At 52.2% G+C, this 27,898-nt stretch overlaps 3 protein-coding genes across 13 annotated transcripts in view; 2 read left to right on the top strand and 1 right to left on the bottom strand.

The window, feature by feature from the left end:
- The first annotated feature begins 3,439 nt into the window (after positions 1–3,439).
- TMEM51 (transmembrane protein 51) lies at positions 3,440–13,835 on the top strand. Of its 3 annotated transcripts, none has more exons than XM_085079806.1 (3): positions 3,440–3,523; positions 11,118–11,571; positions 12,694–13,835. In XM_085079806.1, exons 2-3 carry the CDS (start codon positions 11,225–11,227, stop codon positions 13,103–13,105), a joined length of 759 nt encoding a protein of 252 aa, XP_084935932.1. In that variant the 5' UTR covers positions 3,440–3,523; positions 11,118–11,224; the 3' UTR covers positions 13,106–13,835. The 3 variants fall into 3 exon arrangements, with proteins under 3 accessions (XP_084935932.1, XP_084935933.1, XP_084935934.1); XM_085079807.1 differs by lacking the exon at positions 3,440–3,523 and adding an exon at positions 8,750–9,552; XM_085079808.1 differs by lacking the exon at positions 3,440–3,523 and adding an exon at positions 9,565–10,259.
- Positions 13,836–18,599: 4,764 nt separating this feature from the next.
- On the top strand, positions 18,600–19,488 carry MRPS16 (mitochondrial ribosomal protein S16). The gene is made up of 3 exons (XM_085080140.1): positions 18,600–18,726; positions 18,804–19,064; positions 19,141–19,488. Exons 1-3 carry the CDS (start codon positions 18,714–18,716, stop codon positions 19,350–19,352), a joined length of 486 nt encoding a protein of 161 aa, XP_084936266.1. The 5' UTR covers positions 18,600–18,713; the 3' UTR covers positions 19,353–19,488.
- Positions 19,489–19,639: 151 nt separating this feature from the next.
- Positions 19,640–27,898, bottom strand: part of SLC45A1 (solute carrier family 45 member 1) — a 53,873-nt gene continuing 45,614 nt past the window's right edge. For 7 of the 9 annotated variants that reach the window (XM_085080131.1, XM_085080133.1, XM_085080132.1 and 4 more), the window contains 4 exons: positions 27,176–27,329; positions 25,932–26,108; positions 25,058–25,263; positions 19,640–20,704 (listed from right to left, as the gene is read on the bottom strand). In XM_085080131.1, the coding sequence (XP_084936257.1) occupies positions 20,387–20,704; positions 25,058–25,263; positions 25,932–26,108; positions 27,176–27,329 (855 nt within the window). In that variant the 3' untranslated portion in view covers positions 19,640–20,386. Of the gene's footprint in view, positions 20,705–21,688; positions 24,987–25,057; positions 25,264–25,931; positions 26,109–27,175; positions 27,330–27,898 lie in introns of those variants that run through there. The other 2 variants (XM_085080139.1, XM_085080138.1) reach the window with 2 other exon arrangements.

Genomic DNA, 27,898 nt, shown 5'->3' with positions numbered 1-27,898 from the left:
GTGATTGATTTCCTAGCATTTTCCCATTCTTGGGCACAAGCCCTCATTCACCATCTGCTCCTGATTTTGAAAAGCTACGTTAGGCTCTGCTCAGCTCTTTTAAATAACCAGCAGCACAACACCACCGTATTTCTTCTCTTCCAGCCGTGTTCTCCTCAAGCCCTGGCTCTCCTATTCCCAAACCTTGCCCAAGCCAGAGCTTCACCAAAGGGATCCAGCAGCCCCCGGAGCAGCTCCAGGAGGAAGCAGCAGGTCATTCACTGTTATTACTATTAACACAGCGGCTTTATTTACAGTTTTCCAGCTGCAGACGTGCACTTGGAGCGGCAGACGGTGACCTGGCACGGTGGTTGGACTGGTTGTACCAGAAGAGCCACATCCTGGCAGCCCCGGGGACACCGGATCCTCCTCCCGCCGGGAGAGTGCGGAAATGCCTCCCAAGCGGCTGCTTTTCCTCTTTTTTCCCACTTGCATGGCAAGTTCCCAGCCTGCAGCCCCGGCAGGGACTCGAAATTGGGGTGTAGAAACCAAGGCATGAGGAAGAGAGTTGAAGTATAGAGCAGCGTGTGTGGGCTGGGAATGGGATCTGAGGGAGCCCATGGTGGAGCATGATGGGATGGGCTTTATCCTGGGGGCAAAGCTGGGGCCCTGCCATGCTCCAGTATATGTGATATTTATAGATGTAAGTATATATGTATATATATATAATATAGTATTTCAGGTGTTAATTAACTGTTAATTCTATTAATCATGAAATCACAGAATAGTTTGGATAGGAATAGACCTTAAAGACAATTTCATCCACCCCCTTGCCGTGGGCAGGGACACCTTCCACTCTCCCAGGCTGCTCCAAGCCCTGTCCAGCCTGGCCTTGAACACTTCCAGGAATGAAGCAGCCACAGCTTCTCTGGGCACCCTGTGCCAGGGCCTCAGCAGCTTCACAGGGAAGAATTTCTTCCTCAAATCTTATCTAGATCTACACTGTGCCAGTTTGAACTCATTTCACCTTGTCCTATCACTCCATGGCCTTGTAATATAACAATATAATAATATATAGTATAATATAAGCCTGCAGTCTGGTGGCTCTACTGACCTAACTCCCAGGGATGGGCTTTACCTCTTTCAGGACAAGCCATCCATGGATATCCAGGAGTCACTTGGACCAGTGCTTTTGGCTCACTGTTGAAAAGTTTTGGAGGAATCCAGGAACGTGTCTAGGCTTCCACTGGTGACTTTAACATACATGTTCAGCACCTTTGAGCAGGAAAATGCAGGGAAATGTGCCAGTGAGCAATTTCTAAGGCAGGATAATGTGAGCCCCTGGCACCTCTGCATGTACAGAGCATCAGATGCCCCTCTGAAAGGCCCTTTTGTTGCCTGCTGGTAGCTCTGGTGGGGCTCCAGTTCCCTCCTTGGCATTCCTGTGCTCTGTATCCTGCATACCTGGCTGCATAAACACCCTGGAGAAGTCCCAGCCCACCCTGGACTGGGCAGGGAGTGTTTGCAAGGGGAGCACTTGAACTGCCACAGATAAATCCCTGCACTGGGATGGCTGCAGAGCTGGAAAGGGAAATGAGCCCAAGAGATGGGTATTAATCAATTATCCCACCAAGAATGAGAGGCAGGTGCTTTAGCAGCCATCCTACGGGTGAAGGTAACCCCCCCCCTCCCTGACCCTGCCCTGCTGCCACTGAAAAGCCATTCCTGGCCAATACTCACCTTTGTGGAGTGGGAACCCGAGGAGGCACGTTATGAATGTCCCCTCTGTGCTCGTGGTCTCCAGGGGCTCTGCAGGGGGGTGACCTGGCTGGGCACAGAGCTCTCCCTGTACCAGATCAGTGACAGTGACTGTGTGAAGTCCATGTGCCCCCATTTTCGTATGGAGAAAACAATTCCCTGCTATGTCTCCTGACTGCTGGAGCTGCTTGGGATGTCGAGTTCATGTTTGACACAGGAAGGTGGAGAAGGAGAGGGGGAAATCTGCCTGATGTGGGGTGAATTTGCCTGAGCCGGTAGCCAAGCCGGAAAACGCAAAACAATCCATCCAAGGGGAAAAAAATAAATATGCAGTGATGTTTAATGATTATTTCTTTTTATAGCACAGCTCTCGGAATTGCCCTTTGATTAGAGGGGGGACATACTGCTGCTGTGTGCCAGGGCAGGTGAGTCAGAGGAAAATACCATCAGCTCCACGAGGAATTGTGCTCACAAGAGAGATCCAGGGGAGCAGGGGGAGTTTCCCAAGTATCCCGAACACCAGTGGCCCCAAGGCAGGGCTGTGGAGCTGAGTCACACCAAGTGATGTGACAAGTTTCGTTGAGTTCGTGATGGCTTTTGCCTTCACAAGGACTCACAGGGGTTTAAGAGACAGGAAAAACTGCAGTGGCTGGTCCAGCAGCATAGTGATGCAGTTTTTTCGCTTGGATCGGGGAAAAACTCATCCTGAGTATCATCTCAACAGGATTTGACCCCTTGGCAGTGTTTATTATTACAGCTGGGTGTGAGAAGAGCCTGGAAAAACACGTCCCAGTTGCTGCTGGGATGGCAGCCAAGGAGAGGGGACACTGGACACAGCATTAGTTGCATTGAAGTTTGCCAGAGCCCAGCTTTGCTCCCCGTGGTTCAGTCTGGAAACCATGGGGATGTCTGGCTATGAGGCCAAGGCATGTGGCCAGGAGCCATGGGGAGGACCCTGCCTGGCATGGCTCTTCCCAGCGAGTGAGTGGTTAACAGGGAATGTTTATAGAGGACAGTAGGCTGATAAAAAGCGCTTTCCAGTCTTCCTGAGAATGCAAGCTCAGCTTTGCAGGGGTGGTGGCTTTTTTTCTGTTGAATGCAGTGGTGAGCCTGAGTGGTTGGGGTTCCTCAGAAAGGGACTTCTGCAAACAAAGCTTGGAACTGACTGAGGAAAAGCTCCACTCATCAGTACGAGACAGTTTTACAAAGCAGGTCCATTGCAAGATGGGTTTTAAACTATAGAATAAAAACTAAAACTTTCATGAAATGTTGGGAATAACTTTTTTCCTGTGAGGGTGGTCAGGCCCTGGCACAGGTTGCCCAGAGAAGCTGTGGCTGCCCCTGGATCCCTGGAAGTGTCCAAGGCCAGGCTGGACAGGGTTTGGAGTACCCTGGGCCAGTGGAAGGCGTCCCTACCATGGCAGGGGGTGGCATGAGGTGTCTTTACGGTCCCTTCCAACCCAAGCCACTTGGGGATTCTATGGAAGTAGAGACGGGGCTGTGATGCTTCGAGCAGGAGCTGCAGCTGCTCCGAGGGTGACCTGATCGGCATCCCCACTGTGACCCACGCCTGCTGTCGGGGGGTCTCCCCAGCGGTTTGTGGCGATCTCCCCACTGTTTTCGGAGCTCTCCTCGCTCCCGCCCCGTGCCCTGTCCCGGTTTCCCGGCACGGCTGGCGCTGCCCGGGGCCGGGGAGCGGCGGGGCCGGTCCGGGAAGCACCGCCCCGGGAGGGACGGGCCGGGGAGGGCGGAGCGGCTCCAGGACCCACCGCAGCCACCGCCGGAGGTACGTGGGGTCGGGGGGCTCGGGAAGGGACTGAACCCCCTGTTCTGGGACCCTCGGGGTGCTGGGATCGGAGCGGGGCGGGCTGCGCTCGGTGCCGCCGGGATCGGAGACCGAGAACGGACCGGGAAGGGATCGGAGCGGGGAGCGGCTCGGGCTGGGCTGGAATCGCTTCCGAAGCGGGGAGAAACACCTGCAAAGCGGGGGAAATACCCCCCAAAGCTGCAGCAAACACCTCCAAAGCGGGGGGATCACCCCCAAAGCGGGGGCGCGCATAGAGGGTTGGAGCGGCGGCGTTTGGGGAGCGCCGCTGCCTTGGGGTCACCGCTTGGGGACAGCCCTTGGGGACAGCCCTTGGGGACACTCCTTGGGGACACCCCTTGGGGACACCCCCTGGGGACACCCCTTGGGGACACGGGGACTTGGGGCACCTCGGCAGCCCTGGCGGGGTCCGGGGTGGCCGTGCTAAGAGTAAGGAGAAGAGCGGCTGTGGTTTTGGGAATGACCTGGTGGCACTTCGGGGAAGGATCAGCAGCAGGGAGAGGGACAGGTGACCAAAGCCACCCGCAGCCGCGTCCCACGGGTGACAGGAGTGTCACGGATCACCACCCGCGGCTGGGGACGGCCGTGGCGGGGAAGGTGCAGCAGCGGTGTGTGAGCCAGGCTGTTGGGAAAGCAAACAAAGCCAAGGAGAAGGAAACCTGCGCTGGGCAGGTCGGGGCCGGGCGGTCCGTGAGCCAGGCGGTCAGTGGGGGTTCGGCCCTTCCTATCGGGGCATTCCCGCCGCGGCTGGGAGCTTTGAGGGGCTCAGCAAAGCCGCGGGTGTCTCCCGAGCGTGTCCCAGAGGGTTGTCTGTGGATGTTGGTGTTGGTTTTGGAGGTGGCACGGTGGGGACAAGCAGCGCTGAGCACGGCATGGCTGGGTTTGTTGGGAAGTGTGGATGTGTGAGCAGAAAGCTTTAGCGTGTCCAGTGTGAGTTGGGCTACCCTTGGCCATGTGTGCTGGATGGAGCCTGGTGAGGTGAAGCTGCACCAGGAGGTGTGGTCCTGCCTTTCCAGCTCCTTGAAGCAGACCTAGGAGCTGACCTAGACCACTGCTGGATGGGATGCTGCCACAACACATCCCTCCACAACAAATCCGAGCATCCTGCAGCTGTCCACAGCCCTGGATGTCCTGGCATGACAGCCAGAAAGGGAAACCTCCCAGGTGTCAGCGAGGAACATGTGGGTGTGGGGCTGGTGAACCCAGCCCTGCACTGAGGTGACTCGGAAGTATGGGAAATGCCTTTGATTTTAGCTGTGTAATTACATGGGTTGGAAAACCCTTGGGAAGGGAAGTGCCTGGGGAAGGAGGAATGTTTGGCCATCGGTGCCCTGGAGAGAGCTGAGTGCCAGTGCCTGGCGCCGTGCTGGGGCTGTGAGGAGATGCCAGAGGGCCAGGGCTGGGCAGGGCTGTCTGCCTGCTCTCCTACCTGGAGCCTGGGACCAGGTACGTGTCTGCCTCCATGCTTCTCCATGCTTTCCTCATTCCCAGTCTATTCCACAGGCAAGAACTGGTGTTGGGGCTCTGTGGAAGCAGCTGAATATCCTGTGTGAGCAGTGCTGAGGGCTTGTAGCAACATAACCCCAGCAAACCTCCATCCCTAGCAAAATTCCTGTGCCCACCTGGCGGAACACTGCTGCTCTGTGCCTGCCTGCTCCGTGTCGCTTGGCTGCCCGGCCAGCTCTGTGTCCCTGGGCTGGCTCTGTGTCCCCAGGCTGGCTCTGTGTCCCCAGGCTGGCTCTGTGTCCCCAGGCTGGCTCTGTGTCCTCCAGCCCCTCACTCCCTTCCTGCCCTGGGGGCTCCTTGGCTGCCCACAGTGGGTTTTCTCTGTGGGTCTTGTTGGAGAAGCTGTTGGAAAAGCATGGGGAGAGGCGATGCCGTGTTGGGGTTAAAGAGGCATTGCTGGAAATCCCAGCAGAGGATGAGGAAGGCAGAGCTGGCTAGGCTGATGGCAGCATGAGGTGCCAGGTTAGTGGCTTGAAGGAAGGGCAGATAATCATCCAGGGGCTCCAGTGGTGTGACAGGAGCTGCTTGAAGCACTCCAGAGGGGCTGGGAGGAAGCAGGAATGCTGGTTCTGCTTCAGAGGACATCAAAAGGGCAGATGGATAATGTCTCCCCGTGCTGGAAGGCTCTGAGGAGGGTGTGTTATCTGGGTGTTATCTGGCATTGAGACGGGGAGAGGTCCCAGAACAAAAAGCAGGGGGAGGCTGCAGAGGAATGGCTTTATCTCAGCGGAAACAGCAGATTAGGAGAATTAAAAAAAAAAAAAATCCAAACTCAGAGGTACAAAGTGGTGTCCAAAGGAAAGCAGGAAGGAGAAAGAGTCAAAGTTCTGGGATTTTCCCAGACAGGCATTCTTTCCCAGGCCTAGGTGCACAGGGAATTCAGCTCCCTGGAGAGAGGTGAGCAGCTCTGTTGCCTGGAAAATAGAATAGATCTTCCCAACAATCAGAGTGAATATAAAATCAAACCTTTACTTGAAAACTTTCAGGCACATGGTACAGTAATTCTACAATTATTATAAGATTACTCGAATAGTATCCTTATCATCTGCTGTCCAATTAAAAGGTTAGTCAGTTAGGTAATAATTCCTGGGGTCCTGCCCCACTGGAAGCAGTCCAGAGACTTCTTTTGCCCCACTTTTGTTATGTCTGGTCCAGATTCTGGTTGGAAAACAGAACATCCTTGTAGTTGGCTCTCTTCTTCAAAAAAGACTAAACAATATTTTAGGAAAGTGTGTATAAGGTTAGCTTATTGTTCCCAAATGTAGGGAACAAAGATAGGAAAAGCACTACAAGCTACAGCCGCACATTAACAATCTCCAAAGCTACAAATACATGAAAAACATAAAAAGCTAAAAATCTTAGGCATCACCCCAAGCCCCCATCCGTGGTTTAGCAGAGCTGGGCCTGAAAGTGTTAGTCTCTCAACCCCAGAGCCTGGAGCAGGAAAAGCCATGGGTGGTGTTTACACAGCAGCTGGGACACAGCGAGGGCTCGCCGACCTGCCGAGCTCCTGTGCCAGCGTGGCCTCGGTGGCCACGGCAGCATTGTCCCCAGGAACAAACGGCAACATCCTGAAACACAAACGTGAAAGGACTCTCTGTCCTCCCTGTCCGTTACCGCTTTGCAGCAGGCGCCGCTTGGATGGATATAATGGAATTACGGGAAGAAGGAGTCTGGGAGGGTTTCTTGTAGCTCAGGAGCAAAGGCCAAGGTGATGGCTGCTGCACAGTCATGATTACAGCAAATCAAAGTCGTGATTACAGCAAATCAAAGTCACGATTACAGCAAATCAAAGTCACGATTGCAGCAAATCAAAGTCACGATTGCAGCAAATCAAAGTCATGATTACAGCTCTGGAGTGTGGCTAGCATGGCCTGTGTGATCTGTGCCGCTTCAGAAAACCTGCCAACTGTGCCTGGAATTCCCAAGGACAGGGCAGAGGCAGATGGATGTGGCTTGGGAATGGTCAGGCACCGTGGTTTGGAAATGGGGTGTTGTGTGACTCCTGTCACTGCTGTTCTGCTGTGAAGGCCAGCTGGGTAGATTGCAGCATCCCAGGCTGGGAATGGGCTTTCCTTCTTTTGCAGGAAGTGGCAGAACCAGGAGCTCTGGGTTCCCTCTGGGGCAAGAGAGGGGGGAGAGCCTTGGCAAGGTTTGAGGAAAACATTGCTGCTCTTCCAGCACTGTCTGCAAGGTGCAGCTAAGGAGGGGTTGTTAAAAATTACATTTAAGGAGAAAAAAAGGGTGAAATAGCTCTTAAATGTCTGTAGGGAATGCCAGGGGCAATGGAGATGTGGATGTGTTCTTTTGTGCTCTAAGCAGGAAGTGTAAGCAAAATGTGGAAAAGCCCTGATAGTCTGCATGGAGCTGTCCCTCTGGGTTCCTGTTCCCTGGTGAGATGCTCTAAAATGGGCTGGGATCTGTGCAAAAGATCCAAAATTGGCTAAATCAGCAGCAATGCTTCTTTTCCTGGCTCAACTGGATTTGTCTGGGTATTCCCTGCATCCCCTGGTTTGCATCTGGCCAGAAACATCCCTGTTCCTGTGGCAGGGGTAAAGGGGACAGCAAGAAGGGCCAAAAACAGAGAAACCATGGCAGGGAGTTGGAAGGAGTTTAAGGTCCCTTCCAAACCCAAACATTCTGGGATTCTCTGAAAATACCTCACAAGTCCTGACCTGTCGCTTTTCCAGCCCCACATGGAATTTTGTGTTCCTGGTGGGTTGAACCCCTGAGTAACAAGGGCTCAGCACAAGGTTATGGGTTCTGCAGGAACGAACTCCTGAGGATGTGCCAGGAGCAGCAATTAGCAGGCAAGGGGGTTAATGAGCAGGTTCTCTGGCTGGAAGCATGAGGATGAAGGGAGAGCCTTGTAATCTAACTCAGAGGAGGCTCTGGAATCTTCGGCTGGCTGGAGAACGGGTTTATTTCCCCCTAGAATTTCCCAGAAAATTAGTTGTGTGACGGGTGATGGAGGCACACCCTGGTTTTTGGAGGCAGCTCCGAGGGGCTCTGTCACTCCATGGCATTGTCCTGGGAGGTGAGGAGCTCATCCCGTGTCTGGTGACTGCAGAGGTGAGGAGCTCATCCTGGAGCTCATCCCGTGTCTGGTGACTGCACTGGGTTTGACCTGTTCCCTGCACTGCACACTCACCTCTCCCCATCCCGTGACAGAGCTGTTCCTGCAGGACCGGGAGTGGGAAGGTGATGTCATGGCAGGGGAAAAATCCAAAGGTTGCGGAGGGCAGAGGAGCGTGGGTGCTGCTGAGGGCAGCGAGGGGTGTCTGCTTTCCTTGTGAGTCACCCAGCGGGGCTGGGATGTGGAACACGATCGGGGCTGACCAGCCGGGGTCTGTGTCCCGTGGAAGGGAAGCTGTTCTGCTGCAGCTCCACCTGGCAAAGCTGATCCCGAACCTTCCCGTGCCCAGTGAACACTTGGGAATGTCGCAAGAGCATCCCGAAGGGCTCCGGCAGCCTGCAGGAGGAGGGGAGAGGTGCGGGAAGCCCAGAGGAGGTGTGGGTGCCCCCAGGGCTCTGCAGCCTTGCAGGAGGAGTTTAATGGTTCGGAGATCCTGGTGTAAATCATTGCCAGGGCAGGGCAGGGACAAGCTGGGAAGGGATGGAGAGGGGTTTGGTTAGCAGGGAGGATCCCAAGTTCTGGGCACGGGGAATGGGAAGGGGCTGGAGGGGCTGGAGAGCTCAGCACCACCTGATGGGGACAAACCGCTTACAGGGCCTGTGTGAAAGGGCAAGGGGAGATGGATTTAAAGTAAAAGAGGGGTGATTTGACTGGATATTCAGGAAGAAATCCTTCCCTGTGAGGGTGGTGAGGCCCTGGCACAGGGTGCCCAGAGAAGCTGTGGCTGCCCCTGGATCCCTGGAAGTGTCCAAGGCCAGGCTGGACAGGGCTTGGAGCAGCCTGGGACAGTGGAAGGTGTCCCTGCCCATGGCAGGGGGTGAAACAACATGAGCTTTAAGGTCTCTTCCCCCCCAGACCATTCTGTGAAGGTGGGATGAGCATCCAGACAGCACCAGGGATGCTGCACCTGAGGCAGAGACAGCAGCAGCTCCTTTCCTGGGATCCTGACGTCAGAGCACCGTTGGAGAGGCGATAGGAACAGCTCTGGAAAGCCAGGAGAGCAGCTAATTCAATGGAGAGATAGACTGGAATAGCAGGTCTCGGCTTTAATCTGATTGCTGGGCTGATGGGTAGCACTGCAAGGGATCTGCGGAAAACTTCCAGGCCCAGAGGTGACGTGGGAGATTAAATGCTGCCCCTCCCAGGACTGAGGTGCCTGAGGAGAGCCACAGAGGCTGTGAGCAGGTTTGGACACCACGGGCAGATGTGACCAGCCCTGTGTGTGTTCTGTGCCCACCGTGGGCGCAGAGTGATTTTCCTGCCCCAAGGCCATCACAGCTGCTCTCAGGTGAAGTCTTGGCTGGCTGATGTGTTTGTGACAAGGATGGGAGCTCGGCTGGCTCATCAGGTGAGGAAAAAACCCCACAGGGCACAGGCAGAGAACAAAACCTTTGTGTGGGAGGGCAGAGAGCAGTGCTGGTGCCACCAGACCCAGGCTTGGGTGGGAGGATGGCTCTTGGAATGCTGGCTTGGGATGCAATGTTTTCCACATCCTCCACAGCTGCTCACTGTGGATGTAAAGGGTGGAATGAAATCAGGGATCAGGGGATGCTTTCCCTCAGGAGCACCCAGAGCAGCAGCCCCGTGCTGGGGCTGGGCAGGGCAGGGAACGACAGGCTTGCCCAAGCAGCTCCCATCGGGCTGGGATCAGCAGCTCCCAAACCCCCAACAAACCATGGCAGCCAAGGCTTTACCCTGCCCAGACCCATGTGGGGCCAGGGCTGTGTCCAGGAGGGCTGGGACACCCCTCTGGGAGTCTCCACAGCCATGCAGTGAGCAGGGAAGTTTCTCTGCAGGTTCCTCCTCTCCGGGCTTGCGTGTCTTTTCCTCTGTTTTCTGGGAGTGCTGCTTTATTCTGGCCCTTGACCCTGCAAACTGGGCGTGAGCTCAAGCTAAACAAGCAAACACGAAGCTTTTGAGCTCGGGAGGGTTGAGCTGAAGGGTGTGGGGGTGTGTGGATAGAGCAGCACGGATACAGCACAGCCCAGGGCCACCTCGAGCCCAAAGCAGCATCAAGAGGGAAGGAGAAATCCCTGACTTGGCACATCCCTGAATGTGAGAGGCTCGCTGGGGTGGGGATGGGGCAGTTCTGCTGGGAGGATCCAGGCTGCCCAGCCGAGGGTCACAGGACCTGAGCTCAGGGAGGCTAGTGGGCAGATGTGGTTCCGTGTGTTTATTTTTGGAAATCGAGCATGTGTGGTTGTGGCAGCTCAGAAAACACTCGGAGGAGGTGCTGGAGGAGGAGTTCCCACCCGTGGCCTGGCTGGTCAGGAATGTTTGTGGTCAGACATCCCTGAGGGATGCAGCCAGAGCACTCAACACCAGCGAGTGTTGCTCCAGGGAGGGTGAGAGCCATCCTGGGACCCACCAAGGCTCACCATCCCGGCAGCCCTTGCCAGCAGCAGCCGGGGAAAGCCACAGGGCTGAGCTGGCTGGGACAGAGGCAGTTTTGGTTTCTGTTTTCCGGGCAGGAAGGCGTTCAGGGCAAGCAGCCAGCGCTGTGAGCAGCCCTGCTAGCTCCCAAATGGGGCGAGAGGAGAAGCTGTTCAGCTAGAGATGTGTTTCTGAGCATTTCCAGGTTGGTTTGCATTGACAACAGCTCTTGGAATAGCTTTTGGTGGCCTTCTGTTGGTGCTGTGAAGATGTCAGTTCCTGCACTCCTAAGGACAGGCAGTGTAAGCCGTTAGCAAACATCAATGATTTGTTTTCAAAGGTTGGTGGGGATTACAGCTGAGAAAGTAGCAAAGGGTGGGGATGGCACAGCCAGCAAGTATTGAGCTGCCCTGTTCCATCCTGACATGCACTGCAGTGTGAGATTCCAGCCTTGGCTGGATGAATTGGTGTGGCAGCTGCAGGGCTTTTGCCGTTCCATGCTGTTCCATACCCTCACCACATCTTCCCCTCTGTCCCCAGATCCCCCTGCCCACCCGGGGAGGGGTCTGCATGCATGCCAGCAGGGCTGCAGCCCCCCAGCCCCGAGCCATGCGGTGACGTGGGGACAGCGTGTCCCCCAGACAGCCATGGCCCAGTCCAGGGCCAACGGGTCCCACTACGCCCTGACGGCCATCGGGCTGGGCATGCTGGTGCTGGGCATCATCATGGCCGTGTGGAACCTCGTGCCAGGCTTTGGGCCCCCCGAGAAACCCTCCAGCCACGCCGGCAACAGCAGCAAACCCGACCGCGGCTCGGGGGGCATCCTGAAGAGCAAGACCTTCTCGGTGGCCTACGTGCTGGTGGGGGCAGGAGTGCTGCTGCTGCTGCTCTCCATCTGCCTCAACATCCGCGACAAGAAGAGGCAGAGCGAGGAGCTCTCCATCGCCCACGTGCAGCGCCAGGTGTCTGCAGAGCCCTCGCAGCAGGAGGACAGGTGAGGAGGAGTTTTGGGGGCAAACGGAGAGGGATTGGGTGTGGGAATGAAGCCACCCTGCTGCTGTTGTTGCTCAGGAGGGTGTGGAGCAAGGCTGGTGGTTTAGGGTTTTGAAATGTCCTGGAGATGGGGAGGGAGTGACTGCAGCTGCATTTGTGCAGCTGGAAGTGGAAGGGAGGCTTGTTGGGGTGTGAAGTGGGGTCTGGACAGAGCTGTGGCCAAGGCAGGGTTGGGAGAGTCACTCCTGGCTCAGCTGGCACAGGGGATGAGCTGAGAATGCTGGGCAGTGCTGTGGGTAACAGAGAGCAGCAGGCTCTGCCACACACTGGGAGAGCAGCCAGAGGGGCAGGAGAGGGGCTGTGTCTGCCTTGCTGGGTGCAGCCAAGGTGCCAAACAGCCTTGGAGACTGGCCATGGAGTTTAGACCTGGTGAAAGTCTGCAGGGCTCTGCTGTTTGCTCAGGGAGCTCTGTGGAGCAGAGCAAAGGCTGCTGCTGCTGCTGCAGGCACAGTCTGGACAAACACAGCCACAGGGGAAGTTCCTGTCTATCAGCACAGCTCCCTGTGCAGAGAGACCCAGGAGCAACGTGGGGACATCAGGGGACAGTGGCTCTGCTGGCTCTTGTCAGGGTCTACAGATCCACCCAGAAAACGGATTTTCCCTGCTTGATTACAAAGGTAACTTCAGAATGCCAAAGAAATGCAAAGTATTGGTGTACAGGTGCCTGATGGTGACATAGTGCAGAGCTGAATCTCTTTACAGAAAACCCGAAGGTACCCAACCCATGAGACATCAGAATGACAGAGGGCTGTCCTTTTCTAATGTATTTTGACTGGTTTTTGAGCGTGGAGGAGAGAAACTGATGTTCTCTCAAGGGAAGAAATCATTGCTGGGCAGAGAAAGTGATGATCAAAGATGGCCATAAGTCACAAGGAAATAAAATGTGTCTGGGTTTAGGTGGGGACATGATTTGTTCTGGCAAGCAAAAGGAAGCTGCCATATAACACAGAAGGGCAAAATCCATTTCTGGTGAGGTGGGGTGGTTTTATCCTTCTCTCCATCCCCTTCCCACAACGAAGCTGAAATGATGTGCTACCCACAGCCTTAACTCTTCCCCCTCTAGCCAAGAAGAGGATGAAGACGTCTCTTCCCAGTACTACGTGCCCAGCTACGAGGAGGTGATGAACACAGGCTATTCTGAGCCCAGAGACTCTGACAGGAGCAACAGGCTCAGCGTCTCGCTGCCCTCCTACGAGTCCCTGGCAGGGCTGGACGAGGGCAGCCAGCCCCCAGGAGCCACAGGCACAGAGCCCAGCCCGGAGAGGCAGCCCAGCCGGCAGAACTCGCGCCTCAGCAAGCGCCTGAAGCCTCTCAAGGTGCGCAGGATCAAGTCGGAGAAGCTGCACCTGAAGGACATCAGGCTGAACCTGGCCCAGAGCAACAGCAGCGTCCCCATCACGATAGAGCCTCTCACCCCTCCGCCCAAGTATGAGGAGATCCAGGAGAAAATGCCAGTGAGCCAGCAAATGCCTTAAGAAAATCAGAGGAATGTGTGATGCTGCTGAGGTGAGGGGTTTTTAAAACCCACCGTGCCAAGAGGGGCTCAATGTGTGGGTGAAGAAGCAGCCAGAGCTCCCTGGAAGCTGCCATGGGGAGGATGTGCTGTGGCACAAGGATGGGACTTGTTTTCCCTGGTTTTGCCTGGAACTGGGTTTTACAAAAGACTGTGGGGAAAGAAACCTGAGCACCACAAGTTCTGCTGCTGTGAAGTAACTGAAGGCTTGGATGTGCCAGAAGTGTCACCTGTGGTGTTTGGTGTGAGACCACCCAGGGCATCCTCTCACATCCTCTCCTCTGGCAAGACTTTTCCAAACCACCACTGATCTTGCAGAAGGATTTTCCAAGCAGAAAAGTGAAATGTTCCTTTTTTTGGGTGTCTTTTCTTTCTGAGGAAGAGGAAGTGCATTGCCAGAGCAGCACCACAGCTTTCCCAGCTCCCAGCTGGGCTGGGCTGGTGGCCCAGAGCCAACCTCAGCTCCTGCCAAGGTCTGTGCTGGCTGGTGGGAAGCAGCAGAAAGGGGCCTCCTTCTCCTCAGGGAGAGGATGGATGGATTTCTTGCCTCAGTTGCTTTCCCTGCTGTGTTTTGTGCTCTGTTTGAGGCAAGTGGGTGACCCTGGTGGGTTGGGAGCTGAGTGCCCCAGTGCTGGGCTGAAACCACTGCTGAGCATCCTGTGCAGGAAGCTGAATAAATGTTTTGTATGTTGTGTTTGTGTTTGTGCTGGAGCAAGGCTGGATCTTCCCAGGGTTTGTGATCCATCAGCTCTTGGAAGGGGGATGCTGCTCCATGGGCATCCCAGCCCCTCCTGGGCTTCCAGCAAAGCCATCAGCACACCCAGCCAGTCTGAGATGGGATGTGGAGGTGCTGTGGTTCTGATATTGATGGAATCATGGGATCCTTGAGGTTGGGAAAGATCTCCAAGGTCACCAAGTTCAACAACTAACCCACTGACTGCCAGGTCAGCACTGAGCCATGTCCCTGTTATGGACCATTCAGCAGAGCTTGGCTTGGTGCTTTATTGATAAAAGGTGTGACAAGAGTCCAAGTGACCAAAACAAAGGCAAAGAAGACATGCTGGCCCAAAACCATCCAGCAGTTTCTCTTGCTAATTAGTATTTCCTATAGCACCTCCTAATTTCTGTTGTTCTGTCACAGGAGTTTCACTTTGCTGTGCCCCAAGGCATTGTCCCAGATGGGCAAAATAACCTCTTTAACTAAGGGACTCTCTTGCTGAAGAGAAGGAAACAAAGAGCACAAGAATGTACCCCAGACTGAGGGATTTGGGGGTCTCGTGGGGTTGGAAAGGTGGTGCAGCTCCTTGGAGTTTTTTCCCAGGCACAGGAGCCCCTAAGAGCCCTTCCAGGACCTAAAGGGTCTCCAAGAGAGCTGGAGAGGGATTTTGGACAAGGGCAGGGAGTGACACAATTAAAATGAATGGCTTCAAACTGCCAGAGGTTTGCAGAGAAGTTCTACTTCCCCAAATTTGCTGCCTCTGCCTCAAAATGAAGCCTGGTGAAATCTAGCAGGACTTGTGAGGCCAAACTGGGGGTTGCTGGTGGGAAGTGTGGCTTTTTCCCTATTTTTTTCTGCTGTAAAAGGGTTTGTGGCAGCCCAGGACCAAAGGATATTGATGGAGAAGCACTAAAGGGTGACAGCATTCCCCTCCCAGCAATGTTTATCCCCTTGCCTGAGCTTGCAAGGCCTGTTTGTGTGTGTGAGCATGGTATTGAATCAAAAATAAGGAAAATGGGGGCAAAAATGTTCTTTGGCAGCCGTGGCAGGTGGCAGGGCTCCTGTGAGGTTTGTGACACACCTTCCCACCTGTGTCCCCAGCTGGCACAGGACTGCTGTGGTCACACCAGGGCTGAAATGTGTTCTGCTGCTGGGGCAGTTGATTGGGAAAAGGAGGAGGAAAAAACCCTGAACTAAACAAAAGAAACAGGAAAAACTCACCCAGGCAGGCAGCATGGCCAAGGTTTCCAAGGCTACTGCAGCCACTGTGCCAGCTGGGACAGAGCTGCTTTTGGGTCATTTTGTACAGTTTTTAGTGTGTGAGTTGGTTGAGCTGCTCGTGGCTCAGGTTGTGTTGGGTGGGAGGTTGTTGAAAGGAGTTGTTTTTGGTGCCAGCCTGGCAGGTGAGGGGGTTGGGCAATGAGAGCTTTTCTGAAGGGCTCGGAGGGGTTTTTCCTGCTGAAATCGTACACCACGACCATCGGGAGCCACAGAGGAGCTGACATGTCCTGCAGGTAGGGCTGAGGCAGCTGAGCATCCTAAAAACGGCAGTGCTTTGGGTGGAGGGAGGAGGATGTGTTGGAGTCCTGTGTGCAAAGTGTGGAGGTTCCAGTTTAAAGTGGGACTGACGACCAGAAAAGGGGCTTGGCAAGGCAGGGACAAGCCTGGAGCCACCTCCAGCAGTGTCCCCTGGCTGTCCCTTGCCTGCTGCTGGGGAAAGGCGGGTGGGAATGTCCAGGGAAAGGTGGGAATGTCCAGGGAAAGATGCCCAGGAAGGCTGGGTGGTTCTGCTGCCCAGGGAAGGATGGATGGGGAAGGGTGGATGGAGATGTCCAGGGAAAGGTGCCCAGGAGAGGTGAGTGGGTGTTGCTGCCCAGGGAAAGCTCCAGAAGCAGGAACTCGCTCCCAGCTCGTCTGGGCAATCCTCGGGAAAGGCGAGGGAGGCAAAAGAGAAGCGGGAGCTCCCTCTGCTGAAGAAGCTCGGGCAGTTCGGTGGGGAGGAGGGAAAGCACGGGACAGGCTTGTATTAGCAAACGTAGATCTGGAAAATGTCCTTTTCCTCTCTTTGCATCGCATGTTTCCTCCCGAGCCACTTATTTTAGCTTTAAAGAATCCAAGATTCTGCCTGGGTAAAGTTAGATGCTGCTGGAGCAGTGAGCAGTTGAATTCCCAAAGGCAGGATGCACACAGAACCAGGTTTCTCAGCCATGCAGAGCCTGTCCAGGGGTACCTTTTCCTCTCTCCAGGCTCTGTGATTCTCCTTTGGAGGAGCAGCTTTGAATCCTCACCCTGCTGCCTGCAGGGAGGGAACCACCTGGGCTGTGAAGTGTCTCAGGAGGGGAAGGATTGCTCCTCTCAGGTCTTAGAGAAATGTGTGGAACAGAGGAGCAGCACCCAGCTGGGAATTGCATCCTGCTGTGCCCAGACAGGTAGTGTAAGGGTTTTGTGGAATCCCACTGTGAGCCAGAGCCATGGATAGCAGCGTGAGCAAAAGCAGCAGGGCTGGGATGTGCCCTGGGGAGGGGAAGGTGCTGGGCTGGCAGGGAGCCTGTGCTGGGGTCTGGGGCTCTGTTAACAGTGGGTGTTGAAGGATCCACACCCAGGTCCAGCCTGGTGCTGGCAGATGTTTAATGCAGCCCTTGTAATTGAGACTTTGGTGGTGGCTTGTCCCCATTGTCCTGGAAAGTTCTGCTCACCAGGAGAACAGCAGGCAGCATTCTAATTCCCAGTCTGAATGGGAAGGCAGGAGCACAATGAGAGGCTTTGGCTCCTTGGGGGGAGCAGGAGAAATGACAGGATGTGACCTTGTGTGAGCCAGGAGAGCTGAGAAAGGCTGAGCCAGGCAGCTCCAGGTGGTCACAGAGCCCAAATCCTCACCTCCTGCATCTCCTCCACGCCTGCCCTGGCTGCAGTGGCAGCTTCTCCTCACCTCCCTGGGCAGTGGGGCTCCCAGAGCTCCTGGCCATGTGCCCCATCTGGTGCTGCCAAGGCCACCTGGGAATGCCTGGGGCAGGAGCATGGCCAGTGCCACCTCTCTGGACACTTTCAGCAGGACATCTGCAGTGAGGCCAGGTGCTGCATGATGCCAAACCCAGCGGTTTTTGTCCTGCTGTCCTCACAGAGCAACCTGGAGTTGATTGGAACAGAAAAGTGATGAGCATTGAGCGACTGAGCATGAGTCCTTGTCCAGTGGAGCTGATCAGAAACCATGTGTGGTCCTGGGTGGCATTTGGGTCAGGGAAGAAATGAGCTGTGACATCCCAAGGGGAATGCTGTTGCCCTTGCAGAGGGACATTTCCTTGTCCTTTTTCCTGGTGTGTGACCCAGAAGAGCCATAACTGGCTTTATCTGTGACTCATGGGTCTATTCCTGACTCCTGTTTGAAGTGGTGTTTTTTCCTCCTTTGAAGTGGCTGCCTCAAGTGAAGGCACTTTATAATAGATCTGTAGCTGATGCACCTCTGGAAATAAAATATGAGATAGAGCAGGGCAGAGGTGAAGGTTTGGGCAAGTGACACAGCAGGAGAACAGGACATTTGCCACCACTGTTGTGACCTGGTGCTCAGTGCTGTGGTTTTCCTGCTGTGGGATTGGGGGTTTTGAGCAATCATAACACAGAGTCAACAGTGAGGTGCCAAAGTGCAGGGTGGAGGCAGCAACTTGTAATCCCAGCGCAGAACTGGAAACCACGGCAAGGACAAAGTGAGGGACGCACACAGCCATGGTAGCACAAACTCCTCTTTGGGGGAACAAGAGCCCAAAGGATTCCCAACTCCCTAATGGCAGCGAGCAGAGCTGCTCCCATGTGGGAAGAGAAAATGCAGATTTCTGAGGGGCTGGGGAGTGTTGGAAAATAAGAGCAACCTTTCTCTGCTGTGTCTCTGCTGCTTTGAAGCTGCTTTGGTTCTCAGAGGTGAATTACCTCTCTCTCCTGTGCAGACTGTGTCAAATATAACCAATACAGGGCTATAAAAAAATACAAAATGCCATAGACACTTAACCCTAATGCCTAACCCTAACCACAAACCCCAACCGTAATCCTTATCTCTAACCTTAATTTACCCAAACTCCAACCCTAATTTACCCAAACTCTAACCCTAATTTAATTTACCCAAACTCTAACCCAAATCCCTGAACCGAATCCTCACCACAACCCGTTTTAGCTGTAGTACCGTTTTTAACCACCAGGCGGCACTTGCGCGTCACTGTGCTCACTACGCATGCGTGCACTCCTTGGCTGCAGTACCGCGCTCCGCCAGCAGGCGACACCAGCGAGTCGCGAGGAGCCATTGCGCATGCGCGCGGGATGTGCGATACCCGCAGCATCCCCAGGCAGTGATTTAAAATCCCAAATTCTCGCCGTTTGGGTTATTCCAGTGAGACAGAAACACCCGAGTGCAGAGAGATGTCTGTCTCCTTCGTGTGGCTCACCTCGTCGTACATTTTCAAGCCACATCTCAAGTCACATTTGTATTTTCAAGCCCTATAGATCTAGACTTAAGATTTCTTATATTCTAAAATTCTATATATAAAGTAGCAGACGGAGGGGTGTTATTTTTAAACCAATTTTTATATGAGGTAATCATATTTGTCAATATATATAGAAACGTGAAACTTTGCAGTTTCAGTATTTTACACACACGCACACACACAATGCATTTTGAGGCATTTTAGGGCGGTAACGTCCCTTTTTGGGGACTCATCTCCCTCTCAGCACCGCTCTCCCGGTGACGTTGCGATGCCACAATGACGTCATCACCCAGACTACAACTCCCGGCAGCCACCGCGCGGGCCGCAATGTGCTTCCGTTCTGACGTCATCTCCGTGCGCCGCGCGCGGGCCGTGCCGCCGCCATGGTGCAGCTGGGTGAGTGCCGCGGGCTCGGAGCGGCTCGGTGCTGCTCTACCCGGCCCGGCCGTGACCGCCCCGCGCTTTCTCCGCAGGGCGCTGCCTCCTGAGGGGCTACCGCAGCGGCCACGTCGTCATCCGCTTCGCCCTGGGCGGCTGCACCAACCGGCCGTTCTTCCGCATCGTGGCTGCGCACAGCAAGCGCGCCCGCGACGGCAAGTACCTGGAGCAGCTCGGCTGCCTCGACCCGCTGCCCAACGCGTTCGGCGAGAAGGTGGCGGGGCTCAACCTGGAGCGGCTGCGCTACTGGCTGGGCTGCGGCGCGCAGCTCTCGCGGCCCGCCGAGAAGCTGCTGGGTAGGCCTGGGGCGGGCAGGGGATGGGCAGGGAGGGTCCGGGTGGCTCCCGCGACTCACCGCGTCTCCCCGGGCAGGGCTGGCGGGGTTCCTGCCGCTCCACCCCATGACGGTGACCGGCGCTGAGAGACTGCGCCGCCGGCGACAGCGCGAGCAGCAGCCCGAGGCTGGCCCTGCGGACGGATCGGCCGAGACAGGCAGCGGCACTACCCCCGGTACCGGCACTGCATCCGGTACCGGCACTGCATCCGGTACCGGCACTGCATCCGGTACCGGCACCGCGCCCTGAGCCGGCAGGTTCCGAGCAACCACCGTGCTCCTGCCGGGAGCTTCCCGAGCGGCCCGGGACTGCACGGTCCGCCCGGGCCCGAGGATTCCTCCTGCTCTGTCAGCGCACCTGAGCGCATTAAAGTGTTATCTCCGCACTCTGCACGCTCCATCTGCTGCTTTCTCCTCACTCAGTCAAGGTTTGGTGTTGCCACATTTGGTGCGCAGAGATAAAGGGGTTTTGCTGCTCTGCTGCAGGTACAGAACCATCCATAAGGCACACACAGCGTTTCCTAGGCATGGCACTGGCTGTGGCATTTCTGTCTGCAGTAATGGTCTGTCCTCTGCCAGCTCCACTTGGCAAGGGCTTTGACTCCTGGCTGGGATTGAGTGTAACAGAGCAGTCCAGTGGTTCAGGTTCAGTTCATAGCCAATTGAAAATGGGAGTGCAGCTGTATTCCTGTTTACTTTCTCCAGAGAGGTTCTGGGCCTATTTGTTCATTTACAAGCAAAAGAGAAATATTTCAGTCTCTTGTGAAGAAGGATTGGGGAAGTGAGCTACAGGTCCTACTATTTAACCACATATTTTACCCTGTTCCAAGAGGCAAGAAACCCACCAAAGTCTCCTACTTCAGATGCACTTTATGCTTTTTTGGGTTTCCTTTGTTGCAACTCTTAGATGATTCTATAAACATCAGGCAAAGACAAGTTTCCAGTATTGCATCTAAGTAAAACTTGTGTGTAACCAGCCCAACAGAGGATGAGTAGACAAAACACTTTAGGAAAAAGGGCTGGTTGCTCTCACAATACTGAGAAAGAGTGGTTTTATTTCTGCTCGTGGATGAAAGATTTGGTGATTAAAAAGCTATTCTTGGAAGTGTTTGAGGCTGTGAAAAGTGGTATTGCTTCTTCTATGTATTTGGTATGTTCAGCATCACATTTTATAATATAAAAGGTTGACATTTTATCACATTATAAAAAATGTGATGCTTAACCTACCATCCCCTCTTCCCCAAAGCTGTGTGGGCTAAGAAAAAAAAAAATATCTGCAGTAAATTAAAAATAACTGAAAGGAATAGGCATAAAGCACAAGCAGAGCAGGGTATCCTCAGGCTGGCACAAGCAAAAGCCAGGCTTGAAGAAAGCTGTGGATGAAGCTTGAGCCTCCAGCACAGTAAGTCTTTGCAGCATGGACAATATTACTGTTGTATTCCTCATGTTCAAGTAGCTCTCATAAGCTTGGTTAGCACTGTACTCACACAACCCAAAATCTTCATTTCTGCTCTGATGCTGAGATTTCCTCTGTTGGCTGTTCCACTGGCTATTGCAACAAGATTTGTTATCCCTTTTTTGAGAGAAAGTTATCCCTGGATCCTAGAAAAAGCAAGAACAAAACAAACAAACAAGCTTACATACATGGCTAACAATGCATCACCCCATTGCAGACTGCTCCCCAGCCTGCAGACTGCTACTCTGTGAATATCTTGCATTTGAATTCATCTCATTAACATTATTCATTGCCTGCTTTCTTCCTGCTCCTCAGACCTCCATTTTCCACATGGGATGAACAACCTTCCCTTAGTTTACTCCTCAGGTATTGACCTGTGCTGCTGCCTTTTAGATCTAAAGAGAGCCACCATGGTGGCTGGGGGCATTAGGCAGCAATCACCCAAAATTCTCATTATTCCATGCATTTACCATTTCTGCATGGGATGTATGAGAGTGTTGAGAAGGCTTTTAACATTAAAAACTTCTTGTACAGCACAGAACAGTGTCTTCCCAGAACCTTCAAACCTGTTAGGACACAGCAAGGAGTGCAGTACCAAGTAAGGAGTCTAGTGAAAAACACTCCAGCCTGTCCCAGTGCTGCTGCCCTGCAGCTTCTCCTGCTGTCTGGGGTGTTGCAGCCTGAAATTTGCCAAGTGACCCTGCTACAGGAAGAGCAGCCTGGAGCACAGGAACAGCAAAGGAAAGTTGCTGCAGCCATTTCCCCAGTGAACATCCACAAAAACCTTCCCTGCAGAAAAGCTGGGCTAAATGAATCATTGTGAAGTAACAGCCACAGGTTTGGAAAATGTCTGTTTAGATAAACAGATGCTGGAGATCTCCCTTGGCATTTCAGCCCCTGGCACTCGAATTCTCAAGAAGTGTATTGGATATATGCAATCCATTGGGTGGTGTTACAATAAGGGCATCTGGAAGTTTCTCCTCTCTCCTAAGGCTGCCTTCCTGAGGGAGGCAGAATATATATTAAGAAAGCTACCTTTTACACAAATTCTTTTTTTAATAAAGTACCTCCTACAGAGTGCAAGATGATTATTTACTCATTTGTAGAAAATAAATTGACTACAAAACTCCTTTAGATACTTCTCAATAGCTTTTCTTTATATATACATAGATACAATATATATACATATACACAATTTTATTTGATTCTTGAAAAGACTTATTTTCCCAGTCAAAGAACAGCAGAAGTTCTGAAATCATTAGATTGTCTTTTTTGAGAGACGCAGCAGAGGTTGAGTGAACTGCAGACATGCTGAAATGGTTACAGGTAGCTTAATTATGAACATGTGAAAACTGGTTAGGTCTTTTCTCCATCCCTCTCCCCCTTTTCTGTACATGTGTAATAAATACATTTACAAACATCCACAAATAATTGCCATGAAGCAACCTTTAATGGTATGGACTTAATCAAAATTAGCCTTTAGGCATCACTGAAAAACAGCACAGTGTAAAATCATTTTCCTGCCTAAACTCATGCATGTTTCTTCGAATCAGTGACTTGCAAATTTAAACAGAATATTTGAAGCATTTGGATTCCAGAAGGTAAACATCACATTGCAGCTCACAGTTCACCAGTGACCATATACAGTAATTTCTGTAAAATACAAACTGTCTGACAAAGGAAGAGAATAAGCAAGTAAGCAATGTCTCTTTTTGGAGTTACCTCTATGTATTTGGTGCAACTTCCAACTTTACATGATGGTGACTGTTTTTTTCCAGGCACCACCAGTATTGCTCAAAGCCCCAAATTAACACACACTGATGTTGACTTAAAAGTACTATGTATGTACCATTACATAAATACATCTGCAAAATACAGTCCATATCCCATAAAATAGAAAATGTAATATAGAGTCTACTGGGCAATGCATACAGGCATAGCAATATTTTTATAATTATATAAACGTAATTTGTATTATTTACAGATGGAACTGAAGACAAACATTATCATCAAATACATTGACTTTATGAATCTTTTGAAGATTTTCACTTGCAACAAAATGATCTGCAACTCCAGCTACCTGGAAAAGTAAAGTGCTCACAATCCATTTAGTGCAATAAGGCTGGCTACAAAACTTAAGAGGAGAAAAAAATTAATAACTAACACCACATTAGCTAGTGGGACCAAAAAAAAATAAAATAATTTTTGAGTTTAAAAGGTTGAGAAGGAAGAGAAATTAAAGTTACAAAGCAGACTAACATGAAAAATTCTCCAAAGTCAAGTCCTTAGATTGTCAGAAGTCAGAGGTGCCAAATGTAATTTCTCATGCTATTTTGTCCCAGCTTTGTCCTGAACATTCTTGGAGACAGCTGTCCCATAATGAAGGAAATGGCACAGATATTCCTGCAGATATGATACTATGTAAGCCCAAAGAAAGAAATGAAAGATGAATGTACTCATCAATATGACAGCTGACAGTCCTTTATCTCTTGAGTGCTTGACTTCATAATTTCAGTAGTATTCCTGTGTTTAAGTCAATACTGAGTAACATAAAACTTGCTTCTGAAAGAATTTAAAAAAATAACCTTGGGAGCAGATGATACAAATGAGGGGTTCTTACGAGGTACGTATTTATGTATTCAGCACTGGATTACAGTGAGCCTCAAGAGCTAAAGATTACACAAATTATTTCACCTTGGCATCATAAATCAGAATAAACTTAGGTGAAGCACAACTCATTTAAAAGGAGAGACTCTCCAGAGAAAACCTTTCTTCTGGACCTAGGGACCAGGTGAGCAAATATAATCTCTGCAGGGATGCCATGCACAGCACATGTAAACAAAATGCCCATCAGCCTTGGGAAACATTGGCTGCCTACCCAAATACAGGGCAGACTGACTGATTTTAGAAATAGTTTTATTTCTGACTTAAAATTAACTCCTGGCCTTAACTAGAACTTGTACAAATTCTCACATATTACCACCTTCTAAAATCGGAATAATTAAGAAATCTCACAGATAATGAAACCCAAAGCCCTTTTACTGGTTTCACTGAGAAGTGGAAGATGCAGCTTGAGTTGACAAGCATTTAATCACTGACCCCAAAGTCTTCAGAATGTCCCAAGGTAAAACTGTATAAACAAGAATGATGTGATGCAGACTTTCATACAAATGATTTTTCTTAAGAGTAAACTTCTTGAGAATAACCTTCTGCCCAAGGGAGGTTGATGGGAAAAGACCTTTCTCCCCAAAACTGGGTAATGGAAAACTGCCAAATTGGATTATGGACAAATCTTCCTGCTAAATCATCACAAACCCCGTAGTCTTAATTAAAATCTAATGAGGAAGGAAATATGCACATATTGGCAAACATCACCAAGGACCACAGCCAGGAGTGGGATGTGGCAGCCAGGCCACGGTGCTTTCAGCCCACAGTGGTGTCTTGTAGCAGTTCTGCTGGTGGGAGCTCTGGGCACCCAGAAGCCCATGGCACTTGACAGAGGACTTACACCACCCATGCAAGACCAGTTGCTCTCAGCCTTTCCAAAGGTTTGAAAAGCACCCTGCAGAGCCAGGCCTACCATGGGCAGAGGCTGTAGGTTGGACCTGCAGCTCCCAAAGGCCTCACAGGAATCACCACTGCCCTTGGTGACCAAGGCTGCTCTGCCTGGCCAGGCGGTGGCACCTTCTGCCCCCCAAACTGGCAGGTCACCATTCCCACGGTGGCAGTCTCTGCAGCAGTGTGGGCAGCCCAGCAGCTCACTGCCACTCAAGAGAGCAAGGCTGTCCTGCCCAGGCACCACTTTCAGGTCTCCTGCTTCACGCTGGACAATACCAGTCATCCCCTGGGATGACAGCACCACGAGGCAGCTGGAGGGAATGGCCCCACCACTTCCTGCTGCTGTGGCCCCAGGGGCACAGACAGGCCTGTGCCACCTCAGGGGAAGGACAAGCAGTGCCAGGCGCCGCTGACTCACCCCTCAGCTTCCCCCAGGCAGGGGAAAGCTCAGCAAAGCCAGCGCAGACCTTTCTTTCCACTTGCCAAGCCCACCGCTGCCGTCCCAGGGGCGCACCAGCCCGTCCTGTCACGATAGGGAGGCCAAGGGTGAAGCAGTGAGGCAGCAGAGGCTGTGGCAGCTTCTCCCATTTATTCGTTCCGTGCTCGGGGCAGGAGGGGACGCTGCTCCTCGGTGGGTGGCAGCTCCTCGGGGGGCAGCAGCTCGTAGGTGACACAGAGGGAGGAGAAGAGGCAGCCCAGGAAGGACACCAGGCTGGAGAAGTACATGGCACTGCTGGCACTGCCCACAGCCGCCGTCAGAGGCCCCATGGCCATAGCCACGAGGATCTGTGCCAGGAAGTACTGGCAGCTCAGCAAGGAGATGTCAACGCCCATCCCACGCCGGGTGCCCTCCGCCTGCGAGCCTACGAACTGTGGGGACACAGCCACAGAGTCAGGGGGTGTCACGGGGGCTCCTGTCCCCTCCCCGGCCCGGGGCTCACCTCTCGGCTCTGGTAGTAGTCGCAGAGCAGGGAGTAGGGCAGCGTGCAGAGCGTGGCAAACAGGATGCCGTAGGTAGGGCACAGGGACAGCAGCACGTAGACATTCCTGGAGAGCGTGGCCAGGCCCGTGCCCAGCCCGAAGGCCAAATATGCCACAAAATACAGCGTCCGTGTGCTAAACCGCTCCTCCAGCTTCTCCAGCATGGCTGCAAGAAAATGGTACAGCTTTCGGGGTGAACTGCAGCCCTCCCCACTGCCACCAGTCAGTGGGGCTGAGGGGTCCACCTTCAGTTAGGCAGCCACATCTCAGTGGCAACCACTACACATCTGAAGAATTGGTGGCTCACATGAGTGCCAAGGACTCCTTCCAAATCCTTCTGCCACAATGCAGCATTGCTGCTCTACCTGCATGGAGGGCACAGCAGAGCTGAAGCCTGGCAGTGCCCCTGTCCCAGATGGAACTGGTGGAGGTGGGCAGGCAGAGGCATGACACACATGACAAAGTGATGGGGTGGCACATGACACCTGAACACTCTGCCTGGGACACACAGGCATTGGGTGCTGTGGTGTGCAGAACTGTGCCTGTGGTGACCGCAGGTATTGCTGGATTCAGTGTACATTGAAAATGCCACTTGTGAAAGGAACCACATCCCAAAAGAGATGTGTTTTCACTGGACTGCTGACCTCACCTGTGTCACTGCAGGCCAAGCTAACTAGAACAGCTAATAGGGTGAAAAAGAACACTCAGCACTTATGCCATGTGGAAGGCTATGTGCAACATAAACATCAGGCTACTTGTGGCAGAAACACAAACACCACTTTTAAGAAATGTATCTTTTCCCACAGCAGCAGTTAAGATGGCTGTACCAAGTACCTGAATAGAAAGCAGCACTGAATGCATAGATGCACATTCCCCAGCAGCCCATGGTGACCCCTGTGTTGTACTTCAGATACTCATCTGAGTTGTGAGGTGCTTTTGGGTCCCCTTGGAACACTACTTCTCCCATGAAGTCAGTATAGAAGAGCAACATCCCCTCAAATGAAAGCCACCCTGAAAGAAGCGAGAAGTAACCTATTAGGATTTCAGAATATCTCCTTCCCCTTGTAAGCTTACATGGATGTTATCAGCTATATTACAAATCACACCTCAGGACAGGTTGTGCAACCTGAGTGTTACATAACATCCAGCCACATTTATCTGAGACCGCTGCTCCCCATGCATAATGCTGCAATGTTTGCTAAAGACATCCAGGCTTTTAAAGACCAAGATTTACCATTTGAATTCCTAAGTGGAATCCTAGAGGCTGACTAAAGGCCACAAAATACTGGTTTAGCAAGACAGAAAAATAGATGACAGCAGTCTGAGCTGTCTTCAGGTTCTGACAGGACACAGTGCTCAGTTTAACAGAGTGGCTCATCCCATAGTAATTTCAGGTTGCTGTTATCCTCCCACGTAGGAGTGGAAGGAGTGCTTCTTATGTCATGGCTGCAGCCTCCAGAGTGCCTCTGACACAGTTAAAAACTCTACTCACAAATTGGCACCAAGGCCATTGATGTAGACAATCCCTTCATTCCCTTCACAGCCAATGAGTATGAATTACCTGGTCCCTTCTATCCAATTTTGTGCAAACTGGAATGATTTGCAAGCCCTTCCTAAACACCAGTCACACACACTGGTTAAGAGTAAAGCTAACACCATACTGGTTGCAGGCACTCCTACAATGCCACATTCCATACCTCCTCTTGAACTGTTGTGGGACCCCTGAACCTGAGCTGTCAAAGGGAGGAAAGTAAATGCCAGTCTCAGGGTGTAAGCATGGAAATACAACTAATCTCATCTTTCTGCTTGGTGTGAACATTCCACTTCACAGATGTGCTGATTTAGGCTGTTGCTGTTCCCTTTCTAGGAACACAGGCTTTACTGCTTTGTTGGGGTCTTTTGGGTTTTTAAATATTCTAAGAAACTAAGTATCAGAAGGTACCCTACTGGTAACTGTCTGTCAAACAAATCAAGTTGTCTCCAGTTAGCAGCCATTGCAGCAATAGATAAAATACTGAAAAAGGGCCACCCAAGGCAGAGCACTCCCCAGTGAAGGCAAGAAGGTGCTTTGGGAGTACCTAGGAAGTGGTTGATGCAGAGGTTACGGAGAGCCTTGGGCATGTGGCAGATGGTCGAGCAAAGCAGCTTCACAGAGAGGGGCTGCTCCGAGGTCTCTCCTGATTCATTCAGCTCACTCTCATACTTCACACCGTTCAGCAGGATGTTAGCAACCTGCACCAGGTCAACAAGCACAGTAAGGGAAACAGAAACATGCTTTAAGCAGATGTATGCAATATTGCACACCTATCTGATCATCTGAAAGTTAAACTCTGCTGCTGGAGTATATTGACTTGGAGATTAAGAAGTGTATTAGACTGGAACAAGTGTCAAATGGCAACACTACACTGTAGCTTTCAGTATACTTCAAACAGTTCTCTTCCCTTCTCTAGGGTACTTGGCAACCACATCCAGATGTACAGCCACAGCAGGAATGCATAAATTCCATTGCATTTATAGGAGCTGTACCCACACTCAGGTGAATGTGGATCCTGAAGTTTTAGAGACACTGAGGGAGAAGAGGATGGGTTTAATTTAAACATATTCCCATTGCTTGCTAACCTTGATGCTCAACCTCAATGTGCCCAGTGTGTAAAATCCTGGCCCTAACAAAGTCTGCTCTCACAAACTGGGTGAAACTACAGCAACAACAAATAAAACAAACAAATGAACACCACCCCAAAAAAAATTAAAATTAAGAAAAAATAAAACCCCAAACCAAACCAAACCAAACCAAACCAAAC

This window comes from Lichenostomus cassidix, chromosome 21, assembly GCF_008360975.1.
Source record: "Lichenostomus cassidix isolate B80296 chromosome 21, HeHo_3.0, whole genome shotgun sequence".
Classification (NCBI taxonomy): domain Eukaryota; kingdom Metazoa; phylum Chordata; class Aves; order Passeriformes; family Meliphagidae; genus Lichenostomus; species Lichenostomus cassidix.
Note: the sequence above shows the minus strand (reverse complement) of the source record. Positions and strands in the feature narration are given on the sequence as shown.